Source organism: Panicum virgatum, chromosome 2N, assembly GCF_016808335.1.
Source record: "Panicum virgatum strain AP13 chromosome 2N, P.virgatum_v5, whole genome shotgun sequence".
In the NCBI taxonomy this organism is placed as follows: domain Eukaryota; kingdom Viridiplantae; phylum Streptophyta; class Magnoliopsida; order Poales; family Poaceae; genus Panicum; species Panicum virgatum.
In genome coordinates this window covers 53,182,876-53,205,792 of record NC_053146.1, presented here as the reverse complement: position 1 = coordinate 53,205,792, position 22,917 = coordinate 53,182,876, and the positions used below count along the sequence as shown (strand labels likewise).

The window sequence follows — 22,917 nt, the reverse complement described above, 5'->3', positions numbered from 1 at the left end:
CTAGTCGTCCTCTACTTGAATATCAACCACCTATCCTTGGCATTATCAACACCTATCCTTGACATTATTCACTGATGCCCCCTTCAAAAAAACTTACCCATCGTCAATGTTATTGTTATCGCCAATGTAGGCATAGCTACTATGACATATCTTTCGAGAATAAAAGCACATAAAATGAGCATGTTGCTCTTGCTCGTTAATGTCCCGCTCGTTATTTTTATCACCACAAGCTCTCTACTAAATTTGACATTACAAATATTCCACACAAGAATGTGTTCGCCGCATTTGTTGCTGGAGCTATATTTAACTATTATTATCATTATGACCACAATTCAGACCCAAATGAGAAATGACCATTGATCAACATGCAAGAAAACTATACATGAGTGTCGAAAGTAAAAGTAAAAAAATACTTTGGCGCCATATTCGTAGATATTAATCCGTACGGCTCAGGTGATCCAATGGCTCGAAGTCAATACTCAAATTTGAAGCCGTTGCCTCCGATTTGTAAAATTGTATTGGGCATAGTATTCTCTTTGAGCAAAAAGAAAAACCGGAGTATCCTCCTCATTCACACGAAACAAATGACCCGAATCTTTCCCATTTTATCCTTTTTTTATTAGAAGAAGACAGGATATAAACTCTCCTTTGATGTGTAGAGTTTAGTTCTTTGCTTGTTGCATTCCATGTCCATCTACCTCACGCGAAAAATGCCGAAACCGAAGGGATAACCTGACAGACCAGGGGATCAGTCGAGCAGATCAACTAGAGGTAAGCAAAGCTCAAATCTCAGGCAAACGAGACCAGAGCCCTTCCCTCTCCAATCCTCCCCATCATTCCTCTCGCTTATGCTCGGCTTCGTGTTCTGGGAACCCAGCGCGTAGATCTTATTCGTGGACGAGAATCTCCTCGAGCCCTTTGCGGCGCAATCTTTGACCCCCCGAATCTTGGGTTGTAGCCAATAAGATGAACAAAGACAAGGCTCCGATGCCGGGGAACGGCGGCTCAGGGGACGGCTTGCCGCCGCAGGCCACGCGCCGTGCCGGAGCGCCGCCCTCGTCGTCGACCCCGCCGCCGGAGTTCGACATCAGCCGCATGCCGGACTTCCCTACGCGGAACGCCGGCCACCGGCGCGCGCACTCCGAGATCCTGAGCCTGCCCGACGACCTCGACCTCAGCGCCCCCGGAGGCGGCGACGGGCCTTCGCTGTCGGATGAGAACGACGAGGAGTTGTTCTCCATGTTCCTTGACGTGGACAAGCTGAACGCGTCGTGCGGAGCATCGTCGGAGGCCGAGGCTGAGTCGTCGTCCGCGGCAGGTGGCGGAGGTGAGGGGGCTGAGCTGGGCCACGCGCCTAGGCCAAGGCATCAGCACAGCCAGTCCATGGACGGGTCCATGTCGATCAAGGCGGAGCAGCTGGCGGCAGCACAGGGAATGGAGGGGATGTCGTCTGCAGAGGCGAAGAAAGCAGTGTCTGCGGCGAAGCTGGCTGAGCTTGCTCTTGTTGACCCAAAGAGGGCAAAAAGGTATTATGCTTGTTCTTGTAAAATTTCATCTATTATGTAAGCTTTTTCACATGCTACTTAGTTTGGTTGGCCAAGTTTATTTTTGAAACGTGATTGGCTATGTTTATGTGGAATTGGTTGCATTGTTTGTTGTTCATTTGCTATCCACATGATTCTTGCTAAAGGAAGGTTTAATGCACAGTGCAGTGTGAATGAATGACATGGTTTAGTTGCTCTAGCCTGTAGGAGTCTAGGTTTGCTTCATGGAGTAGGTTCCGTGAGAGGCAAACTAGATCCGTAGGTGAGACTGAGGGGAAAGTGCACAGTGAACTTTAGCTAAGGATCTGATTCTTAGATGCAAAGACTGTATTGGGCTTTGCTTTGCACAAATAGTATTGAGGGTGAAATGTCTGATTCTCAGAGCTTAATGTTTGTTCTATATATAGTCTTTTTACATGCAAATCAGTTTGGTTGGTCAGGTTTCCCTTGGATGACTGTATTATCTGTTTTATCATTTCACTTCAAACGGTTGTGTCTAGAAATTCTTCTCTGAGAGATTTGTAGCGAAGAGAAATTTACTATGTGATGGTTCTATGGAATTATTAATGAATGTAAATGGTATAAGTATTCAAGGTGTTGCTTCACAGAATAGGTCACATTAGAAGAAAGTTGTTTCATAGGCAGGTGAGAAGACAAAGAAATATCATATGCACGCGGCCCAACACTGAAAACGCGCAAGTAGTATCTGCTTCCTCAGTCTCAGAGTCCTAAGTCCTTCTTTTGCCTTCTTTCAGGATGCATCATTCTTCAAGATAAAGTGAATTTTATGTCGTGAATAAGCATGCTATGGTGATTTATTGTCGGTATCTATTGTTTGACAGGATTTGGGCTAATAGACAATCTGCTGCAAGATCGAAGGAAAGGAAGATGCGCTATATTGCTGAACTCGAGCGCAAGGTTCAAACTCTGCAAACTGAAGCCACAACATTGTCAGCTCAGTTGGCATTGCTGCAGGTAGGCGCTATTTTTCTGGAGTTCCCTTCAGGATTTTTCTTGTTTATAGTTAGATCAATCAGCATGGTATATGTCTTAAACCAGCTATTGGGTTCTTCCTGAGATTGTCAAGGTTATGCTACTGATAGAAAATTAGTGAATTTTTAGAGAGCATGGTCATAAAAACACCAAATTGGTTACTAAGTTGCTCACTCTCATAGTTTTGTGTTCTGACCAGCAGTTTGGTAGTTGAGCCACGGTTCTAATTATGTTAGATGCCCTGATATATTTTCATAGAATGCAGTCCGGCTCCATGCTCCCTGCTCCCTGCTGCCGTGTGCGCAGGAGCCCAGGACTCACATTGTGCTCTCTTCGATGCTTGATTTTAAGGATATTTTGACTGCAATCGACATGAATGACTTCTAGTCCATGCTATATGTATTGCCTTGTCACATGCATGATAAGCATAGTTTGGGCACCATGCATAGTTGTTTGACTGCAAAATACTTAATGCTATTTTATCCAAGGTGAAGCCCCCCCCCCCCCCCCCCCCCCCCCCCCCCCCCCCCCCCCCGGTCATAACCACAATTAGTGTTTCCTGGCTGCAACTTTTTGAGAGGCCGGATCGACTGATCGCTTTTCGCCTGATTTTTAATCAAACAAAATTAGTATGGGCCAGTTTGTTTTCCTTCCTCATTTACATTTCATACAAGCTGCCAGTTTCATTTTGCGTGTGAACCAGCTCTTAGGTCTGTTTGGAACAGTTGTGTTCAAGTAGAACTATCTGTTCAGTGCATTTTGGTCTGTCCGATATATTTGTCTTTGCATTACAGAAAACAGTATCATATTCATGTGTTTCAATACAGTATAGCCACACGCCCACAATTTATGATATATAACTTGGAAGTTTTGTATTACAAGTTGCAATATCTCATATCTCTGTGGTGTCAAACTGTTGATTAAATGCAACCGTAGTCATATGCCATGCTAGTTTTGGAATGGCTTGACGGTATCGTGTCGGATGTTACTTGTTGCTGCATGTGACTACTAGTTATTACTCGCTTCGCTTACTTGTTAGATCTTTATACCATACACATAGTTACCCAATTAGTAGGAGTTGCTGTCTGGTGTTCCCTAGGTGGATATAATTGTTCAGATGAAAGTAGTGAGGATGCCTTGCATATTTTCTTATGTCACAAAGTGATCTGACTACATCTTCCTCATATCATCCTGAATGATCGAGCACAGCTATGCTATGTATACAAAAGTATGCCAGCATACAAAAGTTGACATTTTAAAATTTTACCTCCCACTTTTAGTTTTTTTTTGTATGGGGCATTATTCCTTTCTTGAGCTACCAATTAATGTTTCACTATGCTTACTTGTGGAAGGCACCTAGATACTTGTGTTTCACTATGTTCATGTGATTATTCTGCTTATTTACATTGCTTTTGCTTTTGTGATTATTGAAAGCAACATGGCTCAGAATAATAGATTGATTGATGAGATACAGAGGGCATATACATATATAGGCAAGGGTCTCTAGGGTTTATAGAAACAGAACCAGCCAGGAGATCCTTGCCTAATAGATCATCATCTGTCCCATCTATCTATCCTAGGGCTGCAGCACACGGCAAGGCACAAGGCCTGTGCGCCAGCACCTAGGGCCAAAGGCCCGACCCAATAACCCTTGCTAACAATTATCCTGCTTATTTACATTGATTGCTTTTTGCTTCAGGTAACTAACTATTATTCTTCTCATCGTGTTGCTATATCAGAGAGATACCACTGGGCTAACAACTGAGAATAGTGAGTTGAAGATACGGCTGCAGACTATGGAACAGCAAGTCCACTTGCAAGATGGTAATATTCATTGGACCCCCATGATTGATGGATTTTACCCTGTCCAACATTTTGTTATTAGGTCTACTGATCTTTTCCTTTGGATAATGCTGTGCCTGCATGCATGCGAAATAGAGGAGCATTATTCACTAGTGTTTTCTTTTCTTGGTGCAGCCTTGAACACTGATCTTTTCCTTTGGATAATGCTGTGTCTGCATGCATGCGAAATAGAGGAGCATTATTCACTAGTGTTTTCTTTTCTTGGTGCAGCCTTGAACGACACTCTGAAAGCGGAGGTCCAGCGGCTGAAGGTGGCAACAGGACAGGTGGCCAATGGTGGTGGAAGTATGATGATGAACTTTGGCGCCATGCCACGCCCGTTTGGGAGCAACCAGCAGATGTTCCAGAACAGCCAAGGGATGCAATCCATGCTGGCCACTCAGCAGCTGCAGCAGCTTCAGCTCCACTCCCAGCCTCAGCAGCAGACACTGCGCCCTCAGCACCAGCAGCAGCCACTACACCCGCTGCAGGTACAACAGCTGCAGCAGGCGGCGAGGGACCTCAAGATGAAAGGGCATCTGGGCTCCCAGGGCCAGTGGGGAGACTGGAAGTCTGGGAGCAGTGGTAGTTAAGCAGCTGGTTCTGAAAGCTTTGGTGTAAGTGGTGGTTAGAAGTGAAGATGGCTGTTTTGGGGATGGTGTTGTGCAACTGTAGGGATCATTAACTCAGTCATCTATCTATAGGCTCAGTTCAGCTTCAGTTTGTCGTCAACCTGATTATCTGTAAGCACAGTTCTGCTGCAACTACAGACAGTCGGATGATCACATATGTTTTTTTTTCCGCGACCATGCCTGAGCATGTTTTTCATTAAGAGAGAAATGATCACAGATGTTCATCTGTTGGATTTTGTTTGTATCTCTCCTTACTTAAAGGGTTAAAAAAAATGGTTCAAAATGAAGGGTTTCAGACGAAATCTCCCGTTTCGTTATGTACTGAGGTAGCACGGTACCAGATGTATTGCATTTTGCATTGGTGGTGTTATTTTGGGATGTCCTTCACTTGTTGCACAGCTTGCTAGATGTCCACCCACACCTTTTCTTAGCAGCAAAAGTGAGGGACATGCCGATATTCCACAACCACCAGGACCAAGCGGTGAAAATCCATGCTGGCAGCTGGCGACGCGCCGGCTCCAGCTCCACTCCCACCCGCTGCTCTGTGGTAACCAGGACTGTGACTTGTCTACGTACCCAGGTTGCCCAGAGTTCGGACCACATCGCTGCCGATGCCGACCAAACTGGACCAACCGGGGCGCAGCAGCAATATCCTGGCGCGGGTTGGTGCGGCCGGGTGCACCCATCGCCACCAAACAAGCCCTTGTTTACCGTTTCTGGTTCAACCACTAGTCCTATCACACCACCCCGACACGGCATATATGATACAACCACCGCGCGCTCCACTCGTGCACCCGCCGCACCTGCTACTGCTAGCTAGCTCACCGGGCGGCCTCGAGCTCGCGATGCCGGAGGCGGCGGCGCGGGCGGGGTACGTGCCGCTGGGCACGGCGGAGCGGCAGCGGCGGGCGCTGTTCCTGCAGAGCTACCGGTTCTCGGTGGACGACGACGGCCGGCCGCAAGGGGAGGCGCTGCGCGAGGCGGGCGGCGCCGTGGCGCGGGCGGCCGGGCGCGCGCGGTGGTGGCGCGCGGGCGCCGGGCTCGCCAGGGCGTGGCGCGGGTGGAGGCCGCGCGCCGCCGACCATCCCCTCCTTGCCTGCTTTGTCGTCGGCGTCGGGCACCACCACCACCGCAAGTACTACGTGCACGGCTACGCGTGATGGGCGCGTGCTACGCCGTCCGTTAAAGCGGTGACCTACGAGCAAATGCGTGGTGTATATGCACTGTGTACAGAGTAAAGTTTGTGAGCACATGACGGACGAGCTACAACGCTTGAGTATATGACCAGCGACGGTGTGCCACGGTGTATGATGTAAGCGATCATGCCTACGGTGTTTCTCATCAGATGATGTGTCACATTTTTTCTTATAAATGAAAATATGCACGCAGATATGATTCTTTTGGTAGTACTTTGGTACATGTTTGTTCTGGGTGTTGCACTGGTTGTGGTTGCTTACCTTGTGCTGCTACGCGGCCGCTTCCTGGAACGGCTTGATGCACTGACACTGCACGAATGCATACCACGAATTTTGTTTAAAGCAATAGCCGGCCTAACGTATGTCATTAAAATCTTTCCATTACCAATGTACGATTGCTGGCCTAACTCGCTACAGATGACGTACAGTCGCCATGTATAGGACTAGCTACAAGGCGGTGCCTAGTGCCCCGACTGCCGAGAGCGCTCGGAAACTAGACACAACTGGAGTTAAATGAGGTCTTGATGGTCCGCCGTCTGCCATGTGTGTTGAGCCATCGAGGTGACTTGCAGTAGGGTCTGGAATTTGGGGAGGCAGAAGGACACAAATGTGACGAGCGCATGCTTTGCGTAAACAAAAAAAAAAAGTGGGATAGACCCTCAGCTCTGGCAAGTCCCAGGTAGCATGTAAAGTACTTTTTTTTAGAGCAACAATTTTTTCAAGACAATGTAAAGAAGAACAAATTGACTGTACTGATCCAACAATACTAAACATATAAAGTCTTGCACATAGGTAAAAATTTCTTTTTAGGAAGAAGTTAGAGCCCCTGCTCACTACCCCTAGCTGGCTAGCTCCGCCACTACAAGAGGCAAAACAAAGTTTTCGGAGCATCAAACAAAGGTCATCTTGATTAGCACTACTACATTTATTGAAATAGAATGAGTAACTCTAGCCTTCGAACCATAAACTACCACCCTAATTCCAGGTGCCTTGGAAGCTACGGACCTTTGGCTTCAGTGTCTCCAGCAGACAAAGTAGATCCTCAGCGTCGGTAGCACCTGCCCCGAAAATATAATCCTACAGATGTACGACGTTAGTAACATCACTTGAATCAATTAGAAAATTCTACTATTTTGTGTTACTAACCTGAGGGTTAAGGTCCCGCACAAAAAGAAAGTCGTAGCGCATGAGCACAGCTCCTCTGTCTTCTTAGGATGAGCGGCTTGCTCGCCGGAGGACAGAACCTCGTAGAAGTCCAAGAGAACTTCATACAGGTGCACAACAACGCTGTAGCGTGGTTCTCCACCATACTCTGTATCAAGGGTGGGGATGGCCTGCGTTTAATAACAACAACATATAACCATGGATGATCTATTCTTTTTTTTCTTTTACCAAATGCTGCAAAAACTAGAAATTGAAAGTTTGACGTTGAGTAGTATGTACCTCTCTTGAAGCATGCAAGGTCAAGGTTGATGGAGAATTCAGCTACTGAGTCTACCAGCTGAGAAATGACAAATGAGTTAGCAAAGTTACTATTCACATACATGTGTTTGATACAAAGTCAGTGAGTGAGTACTTGGCACATGTCGTACGGAGGGTGATCTCTAACTAAAGCACGCCATGTCTCATTGTGCATTATAATAAAGTAATGTATCTCGACTTGCGATGAAAACAAATCAAATTCCACATCTCATCCAATAACAATTTTTCCTTAATCTAAAAATAACAATTTGCACAATATAAAGAGTACGGAAACATACCATCAGTGCTGTGATGCTCACAAAGATGTCCGAGTCTTTGTTGATTATCCACTCGAACCCTTCCTCGTGCTTGGGGGTCACACCGATCACCTTCATGTACAAATCAGACCCAAGGATGACTCCAAAACGATTATGACAACGACTGATCACCCAGTGATATATCGGGGATGCAGCATTGATATCACCAATCACCTCCAGAAGCATTCTGCGCTCACCCTGCATGCACACAATTGATTTTGTTTCATTCAGAATGGTATAGACGTATGGTAAAAGGAAACAAGAAACCACTACTAGGTTCAGCGCAAGGTTCAGCATGATGCATGGAAGAAGCATAAATCACACGACCACCAACACCGTTCTACCAACAATTTGCGCAGTAAGATCGAAAAGAATCCTGACACTGATATTTCGACTCCAATATGGACGCGACGCAGGCGCACGCCCTGCGACAATCCGTCACTGCCGATGGTTGGTCGCGCCGGCCGGCTTCGAGCAGGACGAGGCGTCGTCGCCGGACAAGTCCGAGACAGCACACGAGTTTTTGAGCCCAAACCCTTACTTCCCTTCACGGGTTGTGTTGAAATATGCAATGCATACTTGGAACATTCTAGAAGATTGTAGAAATCACAAGAAACTAACTTTGCAAAACATGAGAATAAAACCATGAAGTGTAGAATTCTCTAGAGGAAAGATATTTGTATGATAGGATAAAGATGGAGAAACCTTAGAGTATACAAGGTGGACACATGGCAACACCATATGAACCATGGAGTCCTATAAATAGGGATGCCCCCCTCCCCCTTGCTATACCATAGCATAAGTGGTCTCGAGTAGGAGATGGCAAGGTTGTCATGTAGTGTAATAATGTCATGGTAGGATAACCACATAAAGAGTGTAAGTGTCATCTCGTGTTATATAAGTTGAGTTGTAAATAAAGATTTGAGTTCGCTTGTAGAGTGTTAGTCTTCTAATTTCTAAGTCATTAGTGTATAAGTTGTGATCTATCGTAGGCTGGCTCTGCCACCCGATATGACAAAGGGTCTGTGCTTCATCGTAGGAAGGCTCTGCCTCCCGGAAGCCAGCTTTATCTGTTGGTAGGCTCTGCCACTCAGAAGTGAGAAAGCGGCTCTGCTGCTAAGTAACTCTAGCCTTCGAACCATAAACTACCACCCTAATTCCAGGTGCCTCGGAAGCTACGGACCTCGGGCTTCAGTGTCTCCAGCAGAAAAAGTAGATCCTCAGCACCGGTAGCACCTACCCCGAAAATATAATCCTGCAGATGTACGACATTAGTAACATCACTTGAATCAATTAGAAAATTCTACTGTTTTGTGTAACTAACCTGAGGGTCAAGGTCCTGCACAAAAAGAAAGTCGTAGCGCATGAGCAGCTCCTTTGTCTTCTTAGGATCAGCGGCTTGCTCGCCGAAGGACAGAACCTCGTAGAAGTCCAAGAGAACCTCATACAAGTGCACAACAGCTAAAGCGTGGTTCCCCACCATCCTCTGTATCACGGGTGGGGATGGCCTGCATTCAATAACAACAACATATCACCATGGATGATCTATTCTTTTTTTTCTTTTACCAACTGCTGTAAAAGCTAGAAACTGAAAGTTCGATGTCGAGTAGTATGTACCTCTTGAAGCATGCAAGGTCAAAGTTGAGTGAGTACTAGTTGTACCTTGTTAAGGAACAAGGGGCACATGTCGTACAGAGGGTGATATCTAACTACAGCACGCCATGTCTCATTGTGCATTATAGAATACTGTATCTCGACCTGCAATGAAAATAAATCAAATTCCACATCTCATCCAATAACAATTTTTCCTTAATTTAAAAATAACAATTTGCACAATATAAAAAGTATTGAAACATACCATCAGTGTTGTGATGCTCACAATGATGTCCGAGTCTTTCTTGATTATACACTCGAACCCTTCCTCGTCCTTGGGGGTCACACCGATCACCTTCTTGTACAAATCAGACCCAAGGATGGCTCCAAAACGATTATGACAACAACTGATCACCTAGTGATATATCAGGGCTGCAGCATTGATATCACCAATCACCGCCAGAAGCATTCTGCGCTAATGACATGACGGTAAAAGACCTGGCATGCACACAATTGATTTTGTCTCATTTAGCATGGTATAGACGTATGGTAAAAGGTGTTGAGAAGTATTAGTGGATTGCCCACCTCTTCCCAAAAACTTAAGCTCTTGGGAAGAGGTGGGCAATCCACTAATACTTCACAACACTCCCACTCACATGCAGTCGGAACAAGCGCAAATGTGGAAATAAAGAAGGGAGCGGAGGACTTAAAGATGCCTCTACCAAGACTCGAACTCGGGACCTCTGGATCTGATACCATGTTAGGTTTCATGCACCAACCAGATGAACCCAAAAGCACGACACGGATAATGGGCCGTCACAGGCCTATCACAATACCTATTTGATACTAGCCATTAGACCTGATCTATTAGTTGTTAGCCTTACAGGTTTATTGGACCGGGAGCCCACTTAAGACATGTTACAGCGACCGGCATATATATGCCGCGGACGACGCCTCTCACGCTCACCTCTCGCCTCTCACTCGCCTCTCGCCTCTCTGTAGCGAAAATGGCCTCTCATGCCATATTTCAATATAATGTTTTGGCGATTGATGACACACACAACACTTGGACTAATGTGATTGTTAAGATGACTATTCTCAGGCTTTTAGGTTCAAGTGATGACAAAGAGAAGAGAGGCGTAGCAAGGCCCGAAGGGCCGCCCCTACAGGGGTCCAAGGGACAAGGATTGAGGCATTTTGCTATCATTGGTTAAACCAACGTAGGGCAAAATGAACTCACCGGTGCAATCACAGAGAAGGTCTGCGGGCTAGGGTCTTACACCGGATGAACCGACGCTACGAAAGTTATATACGTCGGTGCATTGGCAGATGAAGACCGAGGAAAATACCTACACCGGTTGAACCGACGATGCATCGGTCAATTGCATCGGTTCTGTTGTCCAGAGAGGTGGTTTTTGGAGGAACGTGAAGAAGTTACACTCACCGGTTAAACCGACGCTAATATTACATACACCGGTTGATTACATCGGTTAAACCGGCGATACACCGGTTGATTGCTAACGGCTAGTTTTTCAAATATCAATTTACATACACCGGTTGAACCGATGATGGCTTTTGGGGTACGTCGGATTAACCGGCGTTACGCAGTTTTCTGGCAGCTTTTCTCCAACGGCTATATTTGCTTATGCTGCCTATATATACCCCCAAGGCTGGGTCATTTGAGAGTGTTGGAGTTCAAGGAAGTATACAAGAGCTAAAGATCATCTCCAACCACCATAGAGCTTCATTGTACATCATATAGGCTTAAGCACATTTGTTAGAGTGCTTAGTGCTTGATTAGGGATTAGTTCCTGCGAGAGCTCCCTTGAGAGAAGTCTTGCTGCGGCAAGCAAACACTTGTACTCGTCATGTGACCCTTCTACTTGGTGTGGAGAGGCAACGACACTTTGTGCGGGGAAGGAGACCCCTCTTGGTGAGAAGCTCCGATAGTGAAGACGGTGCCGTGGTGACGCTTCGAGATAGACGGTGGCGGTGACCTCGTCTTGGTGACTTGGTGGCACTTAGCCTTTGCTTGCCGGGTGCCTTGGTGGCCAACGCAAGACGGTGATCAAGCGAAGAGACTCGGCATCACACTTGTTCGTGTTGGACAAGTGGCCGTGGACGTAGGGAGGGACTTTGGTGTCCTAACCGAACCACGTTAAATCGTGTGTCTTGGTGTCTTCACGGGAGTTTGCATATCCTCTCCCTTACCGCTTTACTTACCGCATTACGTTTCCGCATTTACTCTTTCTTGCTTACCTTTACTTTCCTAGTTAGTTTGATTAGGATTGGCTATAGGTTGCAAGTCTTTTGGGGTAAGTAGAGGGTAGCATAGATAAACCTTAGTCATAACTAGCATGTGTAGGACGTGTTAGGTTTATCTTATGCAATTAAATTGAGCCCTAGGTTAAAAAGCGATTAGCGACCCTATTCACCCCCTCCCCCTCTAGGGTCGGACACCCCGGTGATCCTTACACTCTCCCGCTCCGGCCGCCAGATCTGCACTGCCGGCCGCCGATGGTCGTCGTTCTGAGCCATTTAGTCTTGCTCCTGTGCTACACCGCCGTCCTCCTGCTCGACTCCCCTTCTCTTCTCGTCCTCGGATGTTCGATCTAGATCTGAGCCGCGGTCCGGCCGGTGAAGTTGCGTTGCGCCACCATTGTCGGCCCGGCACGGCACTACCACATGACTTCTTCCCCTTCTAGTCCCATCCTCCTCTCCCTTCTCCGGTCACCTCGAATCCGTCCCCAAACCTAAATTTTGAGTGTTATGAGCCTTTTTGTGGTGGTAGTGCCTGGGCCGGCACTAGCACGGTATGTTAACCGTGCCGCCAGCACGACACGGCACGGCACGGCACGACAGCGCCTATAGTGTAGTGCCTAGGCTGAGTGGTCAGCATGCAGTGCGGGCACGGCACGACACGACTAAAACTTAGTGTTGAGTAGTGTAGTGCCGAATAGTGTCAGTGCCGAATAGTATTAGTGCCGGGTCGGACCGGGCTGCACGTTTGGCCATCTATACTTCCCTTCACGAGTTGGGTTGAAATATGCAATGCATACTTGGAATATTCTAGAAGATTGTGAAAATCACGAGAAACTAACTTCGCAAAGCATGAGGATAAAACCATGCCAAAGTAAGGTTTTAGAAAAGTGGAGAGAAGTATGAGTAATAGTATCATGCTTCATGGTGAAGTGTAAAATTCTCTAGAGAAAAGATATTTGTATGATAGGATAAAGATGGAGAAAACTTTAGAAATGTAGAAGAGTATACAAGATGGACACATGACAACACCATATGAACCACAGAGTCCTATAAATAGGGGTGTCCACCTCCCCCTTGCTATACCATGGCATAAGGGGTGTCATGTAGGAGATGACAAGATGGCATAAGGGGTGTCATGTAGGAGATGACAAGATTGCCATGTAGTGTAATGATGTCATGGTAAGATAGCCACATAAAGAGTGTTAGTGTCATCTCGTGTTGTTTAAGTTGAGTTGTGAATAAAAGTTTGAGTTCTCTTATATAGTGTTAGTCTCTCTGTTTCTAAGTACTTAGTGTATAAATTGTGATATATCATAGGCTGACTCTGCCACCCGATATCACAAAGGGTCTAGGCTTCATCGTAGGAAGGCTCTGCCTCCCGAAAGCGAGCTTCATCTGTTGGTAGGCTCTACCACCCGGAAGCGAGAAAGCATCTCTGCCGTTAAAAAGACCTTATACACTAAGTAGTGTAGAAATTAGAAAAGCTAACCGACTCTGAGTTGGTGTGTGTTAGGGGTATGTCTCTGTATAGTGGGTCCACTTTGATTCCCAACTGTTTGTAATAAAAACAATTTTATGACCAACTAAACCTTTATTTGGGCCGATACGTTCCTGTCTCCGAGATGCCATGAGCCAAAACCTAGCCGAGCCAGGTCATCCACCAAAACAGGGCCGATCAGTCAGTTTGCAACATATACATTACAGATCGGTGCTGAGACACACACAAATGCAACTTCATAACCTTTTAATTCATCGCATGGAAATGATATGAACAAATTCAGTGTCCGAAGATACCAAAGCTACATGACTAATACCAAGACCAACCAAAGAATACGATTCCAACAAACAACATATGCAGACAATCTAAACAAATATTCTGGAATTTTGCACCAAACTAGCTAGTAGCAGTAGCAATTATATTTAAATGAACAAACTGAACAATTAAAGTAGTAGTAGCAATTACCATAAGCTAACAAACTGAACAAATAGGAACCTATTCAATCCCCCGAAATCACACGTTGAAGTAGTACGTAGTAGCAACTATCTAACGATTAGTATAGTGGGACTAACACAAGGGTGGAATGAGAATAGGGTCATACCAAATCCGACGCCACTTCAACTCGACTCCTCAAGCACACGAGGTACACTGCAGCTCGCATCTGACGATGCGCATCCTGGTTCCTGAGCTCGGCGGAGGGGTCCTCTTCGCCGTCTCCCACATCTCCCAGGTCCAGAGCGCGCGACACGTAGCTACTCTCAGATCGGCGGGACACCCCATCGTTCGGAGACACCGCCCAAAGCCGGTGGTGCCCATCGACGCAGAGGTCCACCACGGCGATGGGAGGTGCACCGCGCGCAGCGGCCATAGAAGACCCAGCGCCACCGAGTCCCGTCGTGGCCACAGGTACGCCAGGGCCCGCGCGGGCAGCGCTAGTGCCAACTAGGCTGGCGATGCCTGTCCCGTACCCGACGCCGAAGGCACCCGCGGGAGCCGACGACGAGAAGCAGCCAAGGCCGAGCGCGGCCCTCCCGTCCCCGGTCACAGCAGCGACGACGGCGCGGGCACCCGGGGGAGTCGGTCGCGGGGCCCAGCCACCAGGACGAGAACCAGCGCGACCTCGTGGACGCCCGCCGGGAGCCGCACCCTCCGCGGCGCCACCATGAAGCGCGGGGTCGTGTAGCCCATCGCGGACTCCACTAGGATGAGGCGGCGGCCGACGGTCGAGAGCGTCAGGGTGGTCGCCACGAGCGTCATGCGTGCACGTGGGCAGTGGGGGCTGCTTGGTCGTGGAGGTGAGATCAGCAGCTTGCGATGTACTTCTAGGTGGTGGTGGTGGTGGTGAGAGGAGAGCTCAGAGAGAGGGTTTTGCGACGAGAGGAAAAATGCACAGGAAGGCAGCGCGGCAGGGGCGTTTGCGTGGGTGGGTTGCGATGCGTGACCACGCCCCCATCTTATAGCGGAGCCTCGCGTACTTGCCGGGCCCGAATGGGCGGGTCAGTCGCTGCGGGTTGCATCTCGCGCATTCCTGCTCCGCTTCGCACGATGCTAATTATTATTATTATTATTATTATTATTATTTGCGAATAAGATGCTAATTTATTAATCAACAACAAAAGCTGAATAAACCAGGCACCGTAACGTAGTACTGGTACTAATGTGTGGTGATTAATTAAGCAACAGTTAGATCATTACCGGGCACGTGTTTATCCCCGTGATCAAACCATTAAGTATTGCAAGAAGGGTAATTACCGGGCCCAATTAGGAAATATAGCGCGCCGCATAAATCAATCAAAAGTCCAGGGTCAGATGAAATGCAAAAGGGAACTGCCTGTGTCTCTCCTCTCTTATCACGATTGGAGCACGTGCAGACTGCAGAGAAGCTGGCTTGGGGCCGGATGGTTGCGTTGCGCAACAGCAGCCTGTCACGACTGGGCCGTGACGTATCGGCAAGGAGAAGGCGTATCAAGTAGCATTACATTTTTGTAACAGCAGTAACACCGGCCTGCGCGCCGACCTGTGTGTGTGACGGGTATAAGACCCAAAACTGTGATGAAGTTAGACATGAACTGAATTTTGAACAAGTTACTCAGATGGGACAATCTGTCCTCGTTCCGCCGGATCTCGATCTCTCTGTGATTCTCACGTCGTGGTATCTCACTGGCGGCAACCGGCGTTATAGTGGTATCAGATTCAGGGATTCTCGACGTGCTCCTCTACCCTTTGTCTCCGATGACCGTGTTCTCTGGTCGGCTTGCTATTCCGGTGAGTTCGACCCCCTCCGTTGCTCCTGCGCCAGGTTCGGCATCCTTGCCCCGACCACCAACTCCCAGTCGGCGGCGGCCACCGCAATTCGGTGGTTAGCCTTTCCGGCGCCGTCGACCACTCCATTCCCGCGCCGCTCAGGTCCTAGTTTGAGATCGGGTGTTTTGCGCTGCAGATTTGTTCTTCTCCCTCCAATTCTCCCCGATCCCTTTTCCAATTTCATCACGGCTCCCCCTAAGCCTTCGGTTCAGTCCCAATTTATCTTGGACGCGATGGACGCTTTCAGTCAGCGGGAGGACGATCGTTGGACACACATGACCGAGAGCATTGATCTGTTGTTCACTCGCGTGGGGGAGATCGATCGCACCCAACAGCGCATGGCTTCTCAATTGGATTTTAGTACCAAGGTTATGTATCAGATGTTGCATGACCAGCAAGCTATCGCCAAGCAGTTGGAAGTCACAAGTTCGGTGGTGGCACGCCTAGCTGAGCACCACCAGCAACCCAATTCCGCTCCAGTTCGTCCGGATCCCAATTCTTCTACTGAGGTACCTCCTTCTCGTTCTGCTCATCCCTCGCATCGTTCTTAGGGCGACTCCTCTGGATCTTCTCGTCCGTATGTCCCTAAAATGTATTTTCCCTTGTTTACTGGAGAGCATCCGAAAATTTGGAAGGACAAATGTCTAAATTATTTTAGTTTGAGCAATGTTCCTGAGTCTATGTGGACTATTGTTGCTTCTATGCACATGGACGGTCCTGCTGTGAAATGGCTTCAGGTTTATAAGTTGCGATATGGTTTGGGTCGCTAGGAGGATTTTATTGCTGCTGTAGAGGAACAGTTTGGTTCTTATGATTATCGGGACTCTATTGGTGATCTAGTTACTCTTACTCAGACTGGATCACTTGAGGACTATATCACTGCCTTTGTAGACCTCCAATATCAAGCCAGTATGCATAATCTGGGCTTGGATGAGATATATTTTGTCACTCAGTTTACTACTGGTCTGAAACCTAAGCTGAGAGCTTCTGTTCAGTCCCAAGTTCCAAATACTGTGAAGCAGGCTGTCATGTTGGCTAAAGTTCAGCAAAAAGTACTGGACAATAACAAATTCCGATCCCCTAGGTTTTCTTCCAAGTCTGCTGCCTACACACCTAAGTTTGATAAGAAGTCCACTACTACTACCACTACTTTTGGTACCTTATGGAAGGAGAGACAATTACATGATTTCCGCGGAGCTAATGGGTTGTGTATGTATTGTGGAGACACTTATAATGCTGCTCATGCTGCTTCTTGCACCAAGAGGCCTTAGGCTCAAGTCCATGCGCTGGCAGTCAATGATCTTGACCGGCCCTTGTCTGAAGAAGTTCTTACTCAGCTGGCAGTCGAGGATGCTGTTGGGTATTTTAATGACTGCGAATAAATCCGCAAGCGCACGGATACCGTTGTAGCTTTCACCCGTGAGTGTTCAAGAGTTATCGTATCCACAGGGAACGTGTGTGCACTAACTTCTAATGAGTCGGTCCAAGGACACACCAAGATAAGTGGCTAGGATAGAGAGGATTCCTGAGGTAGTACTAGATGAGTTAAAGTCGATCTCTCGGGCTAGATACTCGCTTCGGGCACCGGCTTACCCCTGAAATGGTCAGGAGACTCCGGCCAACGGCTCTACGCTATATCCGAATGTGGAATGTAAAAAGTGTTACAATGCTAACTTCTCATGGAAGCATAGCAAGGGAGTATATAGTGTGCATGTGAATCTTGATCATGAAAGCATGAAAGAATTCTTCCAAGGGTCACAACAATTTGACAATACTCAATGCAAAGACAAGCAACATATGTATAGGATTTTCAAGATAATTCATTATATGGCTCTGGTAGGACTTTGGCAAATCAAAGAGGAGCTTAGCAAGTTTTTTTTTGAAATTAATTTTCCCAAGTACTTAAACATTAAGAGCGAAGATCATGTCATCAAGACATATCACACACATCAACTACTTAGATGAGCATGTGGTCCTAAAGATATTTATTCACAAGCATCAAGGTGATAAGTAAGGAATAAAACATATGCAAGCCAACCATGGAAAGTATGTAGAGCAAGAGGGTCGTGTTGATTCATTTTATTTGATCTTGATTTAAAGGATCAATTTTAAAACTTATTCAAACTCAGGAACCAAGGAGAGTGAGGCTTTTGGTTGCATACCTTTGTGCTGTGTAGATGATCTGGGGGTCAGGCAACCCCCCCCCCCCCACACACACACTTGTTCTTTTGCCTACATTTTATTAGGGGACAAAGCAAAACAAAAAGGAACCTAGGAGGATAAGGATTGTCTAGCCAATTTTATTTATTTATTATTATTTTTTATTTTAAGGCTAGGTTTCTTCAATGAAGTTGATCACATCAAACTCTTTATTATCGGGTTCTAGGAAGATTTTCAGGTGATGGCCATTTACCTTGAAGGTCCTACCTCCGTCATCTTGGAGTGTGATTGCTCCGTGTGGCGCAACATTGACAACGGTGTACGGTCCTTCCCATTTGCTACGAAGCTTGCCATGTATGAATAGCTTAACCCTGGAATTAAAGAGCAATACCTTATCTCCTGGCTTGAACTCCTTTTGCTTGATCCTTTTGTCATGCCACTTCTTTGTCTTCACTTTATAGATTTTGGCACTGTGGTATGCTTTGTCCCTCCATTCTTCCAGCTCTGATAGCTGTTGCTTTCTGAGCATTCCGGCTTTCTTAAAGTCCATGTTGAATTTCCGGATTGCCCAGTGTGCCCTATGTTCTAGCTCAACAGGCAAGTTGCATGTTTTTCCATATACTAGCTGATAGGGTGACATTCCTATTGGTGTTTTGTATGCAGTCCGATATGCCCAAAGCGCATCGGGTAGCTTCGTATTCCATGATTTCCCCATCTCTTGTACTGTCTTTTGTAGAATGTTTTGATTTGTTTATTTGATGTTTCTGCTTGACCATTGGTTTGGGGGTGATATGGAGTTGCAATGTTGTGCTCTGCACCAAGCTCTTTTAGGAAGTTTCGGAAGGTCTTATCAATGAAGTGAGACCCTCCGTCACTTATCATCATCCTTGGCGTTCCAAAACGAGGAAAGATGACCTCGTGGAACATCCTTCAAGCATGCTTGGCATCGGCAGCACGGCATGGCATTGCTGCTACCCACTTTGACACATAGTCGACTGCCACCAGGATGTATTCACTGTCATAGGACTTTGGGAATGGTCCCATGAAGTCAAGCCCCAAACGTCAAATAATTCTATCTGGAGGTTGTTCTGTAGGGGCATTGCATCTCTTGCAGTGATTCCTCCATGGTGCTGGCATCTTCGGCATTTTCGGATGAAGTCTTTGGTGTCCTCATACATGGTTGGCCAAAAGAATCCGCTTTGCCAGATCTTGGCCTGAGTACAGTATACACCATAGTGTCCCCCATATGGTGCCGCATGACATTTCTCAATAATTCTCATTCCTTCGGCTGTGGGTACACATCTTCTTAGCAAGCCATCAACACAAACTCTGTAGAGGTACGGATCATCCCACAGGTGGCGTCTACTTTCGTAGACCAGCTTCTTCTTGTTTTCCCTAGGTGGTACATACCCTGCAACCATAAAATTCCAAATATCTGCATACCAGGGTGTGACGTCCGTTACCTTCAAGAGCATGTCATCCCGGAGGAAATCATTTATCGGTAGCTCCTGCATGTTAGTGAAATGCATACGCGACAAATGATCTGCAACATGTTAGTGAAATGCATACGCGACAAATGATCTGCAACAGAGTTTTCTACTCCCTTTTTATCTTTTATTTCAATATCAAATTCTTGGAGTAGAAGGATCCAACGTATCAAGCGAGGTTTAGCATCTTTCTTAGTGAGCAAATATTTCAAAGCAGCATGATCAATGTAAACAACAATCTTTGCTCCTACTAAGTAAGATCTAAACTTGTGGCGAGGAGCTCTTTTTCAGTGGTAGCATATTTTAGTTGAGCTCCTGTCAAAGTCTTGCTGGCATAAGCGATCGCGTGATGCTTCCTATCCTTAGTTTGGCCGAGGACGGCCCCAACGTCGTAGTCACTAGCATTTCACATGATTTCAAAGGGGAGTGTCCAATATGGGGGCTGGATGATTGGCGCTGAGTGCCTTCTTGAGGGTTTGAAAGGCATCAAGGAACTCATCAGTAAAGTCAAAGGGTGCATCCTTAGCTAAGAGGCTCGTGAGGGGCCTAGCGATGTGAGAAAAGTCTTTGATGAAACGGCGGTAGAACCCAGCATGGCCTAGAAAGCTACGAATTCCCTTGACATTAACAGGAGGTGGGAGCTTTTCTATAACTTCAATCTTGGCTCGATCCACCTCTATCCCATGTTCAGAAACCAGGTGCCCTAAGATGATGCCCTCGCGGACCATGAAATGACACTTTTCCCAATTAAGGACCAAGTCTTTCTCCGCGCATCATTGTAAGACCTTATCTAAATTCTCAAGACAATGATAAAATGTTTTTCCATAGACAGAGAAGTCATCCATGAAAACTTCCATGATCTCCTCAATCATGTCTGAGAAAATAGACATCATGCACCTTTGGAACGAAGCGGGTGCATTACACAACCCGAACGACATCCTGCGATAGGCGTACGTTCCATAAGGGCATGTGAATGTAGTCTTACTTTGGTCTTCAGGGTGGATGGTGATTTGGTGATAACCAGAATACCCATCAAGGAAACAGAAGAAGGAATGGTTTGCAAGCCGCTCCAACATTTCATCAACGAAGGGCAGCAGGAAATGATCCTTCTTTGTAGCCTTATTGAGTTTCCTATATTCTATGCACATCCTCCACCCAGTGGGGAGACGTTGAGCGATCAACTCATTCTTCTTGTTGGGGACAACTGTCAACCCTCCCTTCTTAGGCACAACCTGAATGGGACTAACCCACTCGCTATACGACACGGGGTAGATAACCCCGGCGTGTAGGAGTTTCAGGACCTCCTTCTTAACGACTTCCCTCATCGCATTGTTCAACCTCCTTTGAGGTTCCCTAGAAGGTGTGAAAGCTAGATCCAAAGGGATGCGATGGGTACAAAGAGTTGGGCTAATTCCCTTTAGATCTTCGAGGGAATATCCCAGAACGGTTCTATGTTTCTCTAGGACGGTTATTAGTCTCGCGGATTCTTCTTCCGAAAGTTTGTCGCTAATGATCACGGGAGACTGAGAATCACCATGGAGGAAAGCATAATGGAGGCCTGCGGGTAAAGGTTTCAACTTGATCGGAGGTCTAGGGGGAGACTCGAACTTAGATATGTCTATGGATTCAGAGGGATCATCAACCTCCTCTATGAACTTTTCAGCATCTTCTTCAAGGAGGGATTCTGGTGAGTCATAATGGAGGGTTTCCATCACCTCCATGATCGGTTCAGAGTCAAGGGAAGGTTCGGCCAATGAGTTTGCTGCTTTGGAGATTTGGACCGAAAAGGGTTTCTTCCCTAGACGGACATTGAGTTTACCTTGAGTCGGGGCATCCATAAGCAATTTCTCAATGGGGTGCCCGATCATGAGATCGAAGTCTAGGACATCGAAAACATGAAAATCAAGGATCACATCGATGTTTTCGTGCTTGACAGTCACGTTCTGCATAATTCCAATTCCTTCTAGAATTTTTCTAGGGGAAGTTTGGAAGGTTTTGTCGGTTTGTACCAACGGCTCATCTCCCAAGAGTTGGAATGCACATTTGCTGTAGATGATGTTGGCTCCGACAGTGGGACCGTAGCGGATATCTACCGGGGTTCCTCTTATGGTACAAGGAATGGTTGACAGAGGGGAGCTGATCCGGAGAGCTTCCGGTGATAGCTCTGTCTCCCATGACCATTCGCCGGCCATGATGGCCATTACTTTCTTGACGTTTTCCTTAAGGAATGTGGCTTCTATAGGATCTGTGGATGGGATGGGAACCGGCGGCTTCCTCGTGCAAAGATAGTTCGAGGTGTTTCTGAGATCTTCAAAAAGATCATCCTCAAACTCTAAAGGGAGCTCTGAAGGTTGAATTTCTTCTTCCTCCGAAACCTGTGGTTCAGAAGAGGGTTCTAGAGCTGAATCTATGGTTGTGGGAGGTGAAATATCTGATTCAGCTGCTAGAATGTCCTCATGGCTTGACGTATGCTCTTCTTGGGAGGATCCGGCGTTAGCAACGAAGGAGGTGTTTTCTGTGATACGATCTAGGATTTCCCTACCTTCGATTGGAGTCTTATGGGAAAAGGATCCTCTAGCGGCTATGTCAAGGTAAAGGGTGGATTCCGTGTCGAGCCCGATGTAAAAATGTTGAAGCAACACATGATCGGATATCAACATGTTTGGGCCAGATATTAGAAGGAGTGAAAACCTGGCCCAGGCCACACCTATGGATTCCTTCTCATTCTACTAAAAGCAGAGGACATCCCTTCGTAAGGCGACGGGACTTGGTTAAAAAATGAAAGACAAAACTTGTCTCTCAGTTCATCCCATCTTCCGTTCACGCTTCCTACGGTATGCGTGTACCATTGTTTCGCCCTCTCAATAAGAGAAAAGGGAAACAACTTCCACTTGAGGGTATTGTGTGACATGCCTGTGATGGCGCGACATGAACACACTTGCTCAAACTCCCGCAGATGATGGTAAGGGTTTTCGCTATCTAACCCGGAGAAGGATAGCTTCTGAACTATAGCGATAATGTCGGGGCGGAGCTCATAGCTAGATGCAAGAATTGGGTGCTCGGATTGCGGAGGCTCTAGGAGCTCGCCCTTAGAAGCAGAGAAGCTTAGGATAGATGGCTGCTCCATGATATCGGGGATGAGGATAGAAGAAAGAGATAAGGAAAAACAAAAGATAAGAGTTTTTTTTGAAAGATAAAGATACGAGGACCAACTAGGTTCGAAGAGAGATACAACAACCGTGTCCCCGGCAACGGTGCCAGAAAGCTTGTTAGGTATTTTAACAACTGCGAATAAATCCGCCAGCGCAGGGATACCGTTGTAGCTTTCACCCGTGAGTATTCAAGGGTTATCATATCCACAGGGAACGTGTGTGCACTAACTTCTACTGAGTCGGTCCAAGGACACACCAAGATAAGTGGCTAGGATAGAGAGGATTCCTGAGGTAGTACTAGATGAGTTAAGGTCGATCTCTCGGGCTAGATACTCGCTTCGGGCACTGGTTTACTCCTGAAATGGTCAAGAGACTCTGGCCAACGGCTCTACGCTATATCCGAACGTGGAGGGCTACTAAGGACCAATAGGGCTGTCACCACCTGTGGACTACCTCACAGACCGTGGGATATAAGG

At 46.9% G+C, this 22,917-nt stretch overlaps 1 protein-coding gene across 2 annotated transcripts; it reads left to right on the top strand.

Moving 5' to 3' along the window:
* Positions 1-628: 628 nt before the first annotated feature.
* On the top strand, positions 629-5,247 carry LOC120661241 (transcription factor RF2a-like). 2 transcript variants are annotated; one of them, XM_039940005.1, is made up of 5 exons: positions 629-771; positions 959-1,526; positions 2,387-2,519; positions 4,277-4,361; positions 4,611-5,247. In XM_039940005.1, exons 2-5 carry the CDS (start codon positions 967-969, stop codon positions 4,970-4,972), a joined length of 1,140 nt encoding a protein of 379 aa, XP_039795939.1. In that variant the 5' UTR covers positions 629-771; positions 959-966; the 3' UTR covers positions 4,973-5,247. The 2 variants fall into 2 exon arrangements, with proteins under 2 accessions (XP_039795939.1, XP_039795938.1); XM_039940004.1 differs by having other exon boundaries at positions 682-1,526.
* The last annotated feature ends 17,670 nt before the right edge of the window (positions 5,248-22,917 follow it).

Bases quoted from the DNA above. Each gene is read 5' to 3' on its own strand.
- LOC120661241 (XM_039940005.1), top strand. From the start codon at position 967: ATGAACAAAGACAAGGCTCCGATGCCGGGGAACGGCGGCTCAGGGGAC. The intron at 1,527-2,386 runs GTATTATGCTTG...ATTGTTTGACAG, and splicing joins GACCCAAAGAGGGCAAAAAG to GATTTGGGCTAATAGACAAT. The intron at 4,362-4,610 runs GTAATATTCATT...TTCTTGGTGCAG, and splicing joins GCAAGTCCACTTGCAAGATG to CCTTGAACGACACTCTGAAA.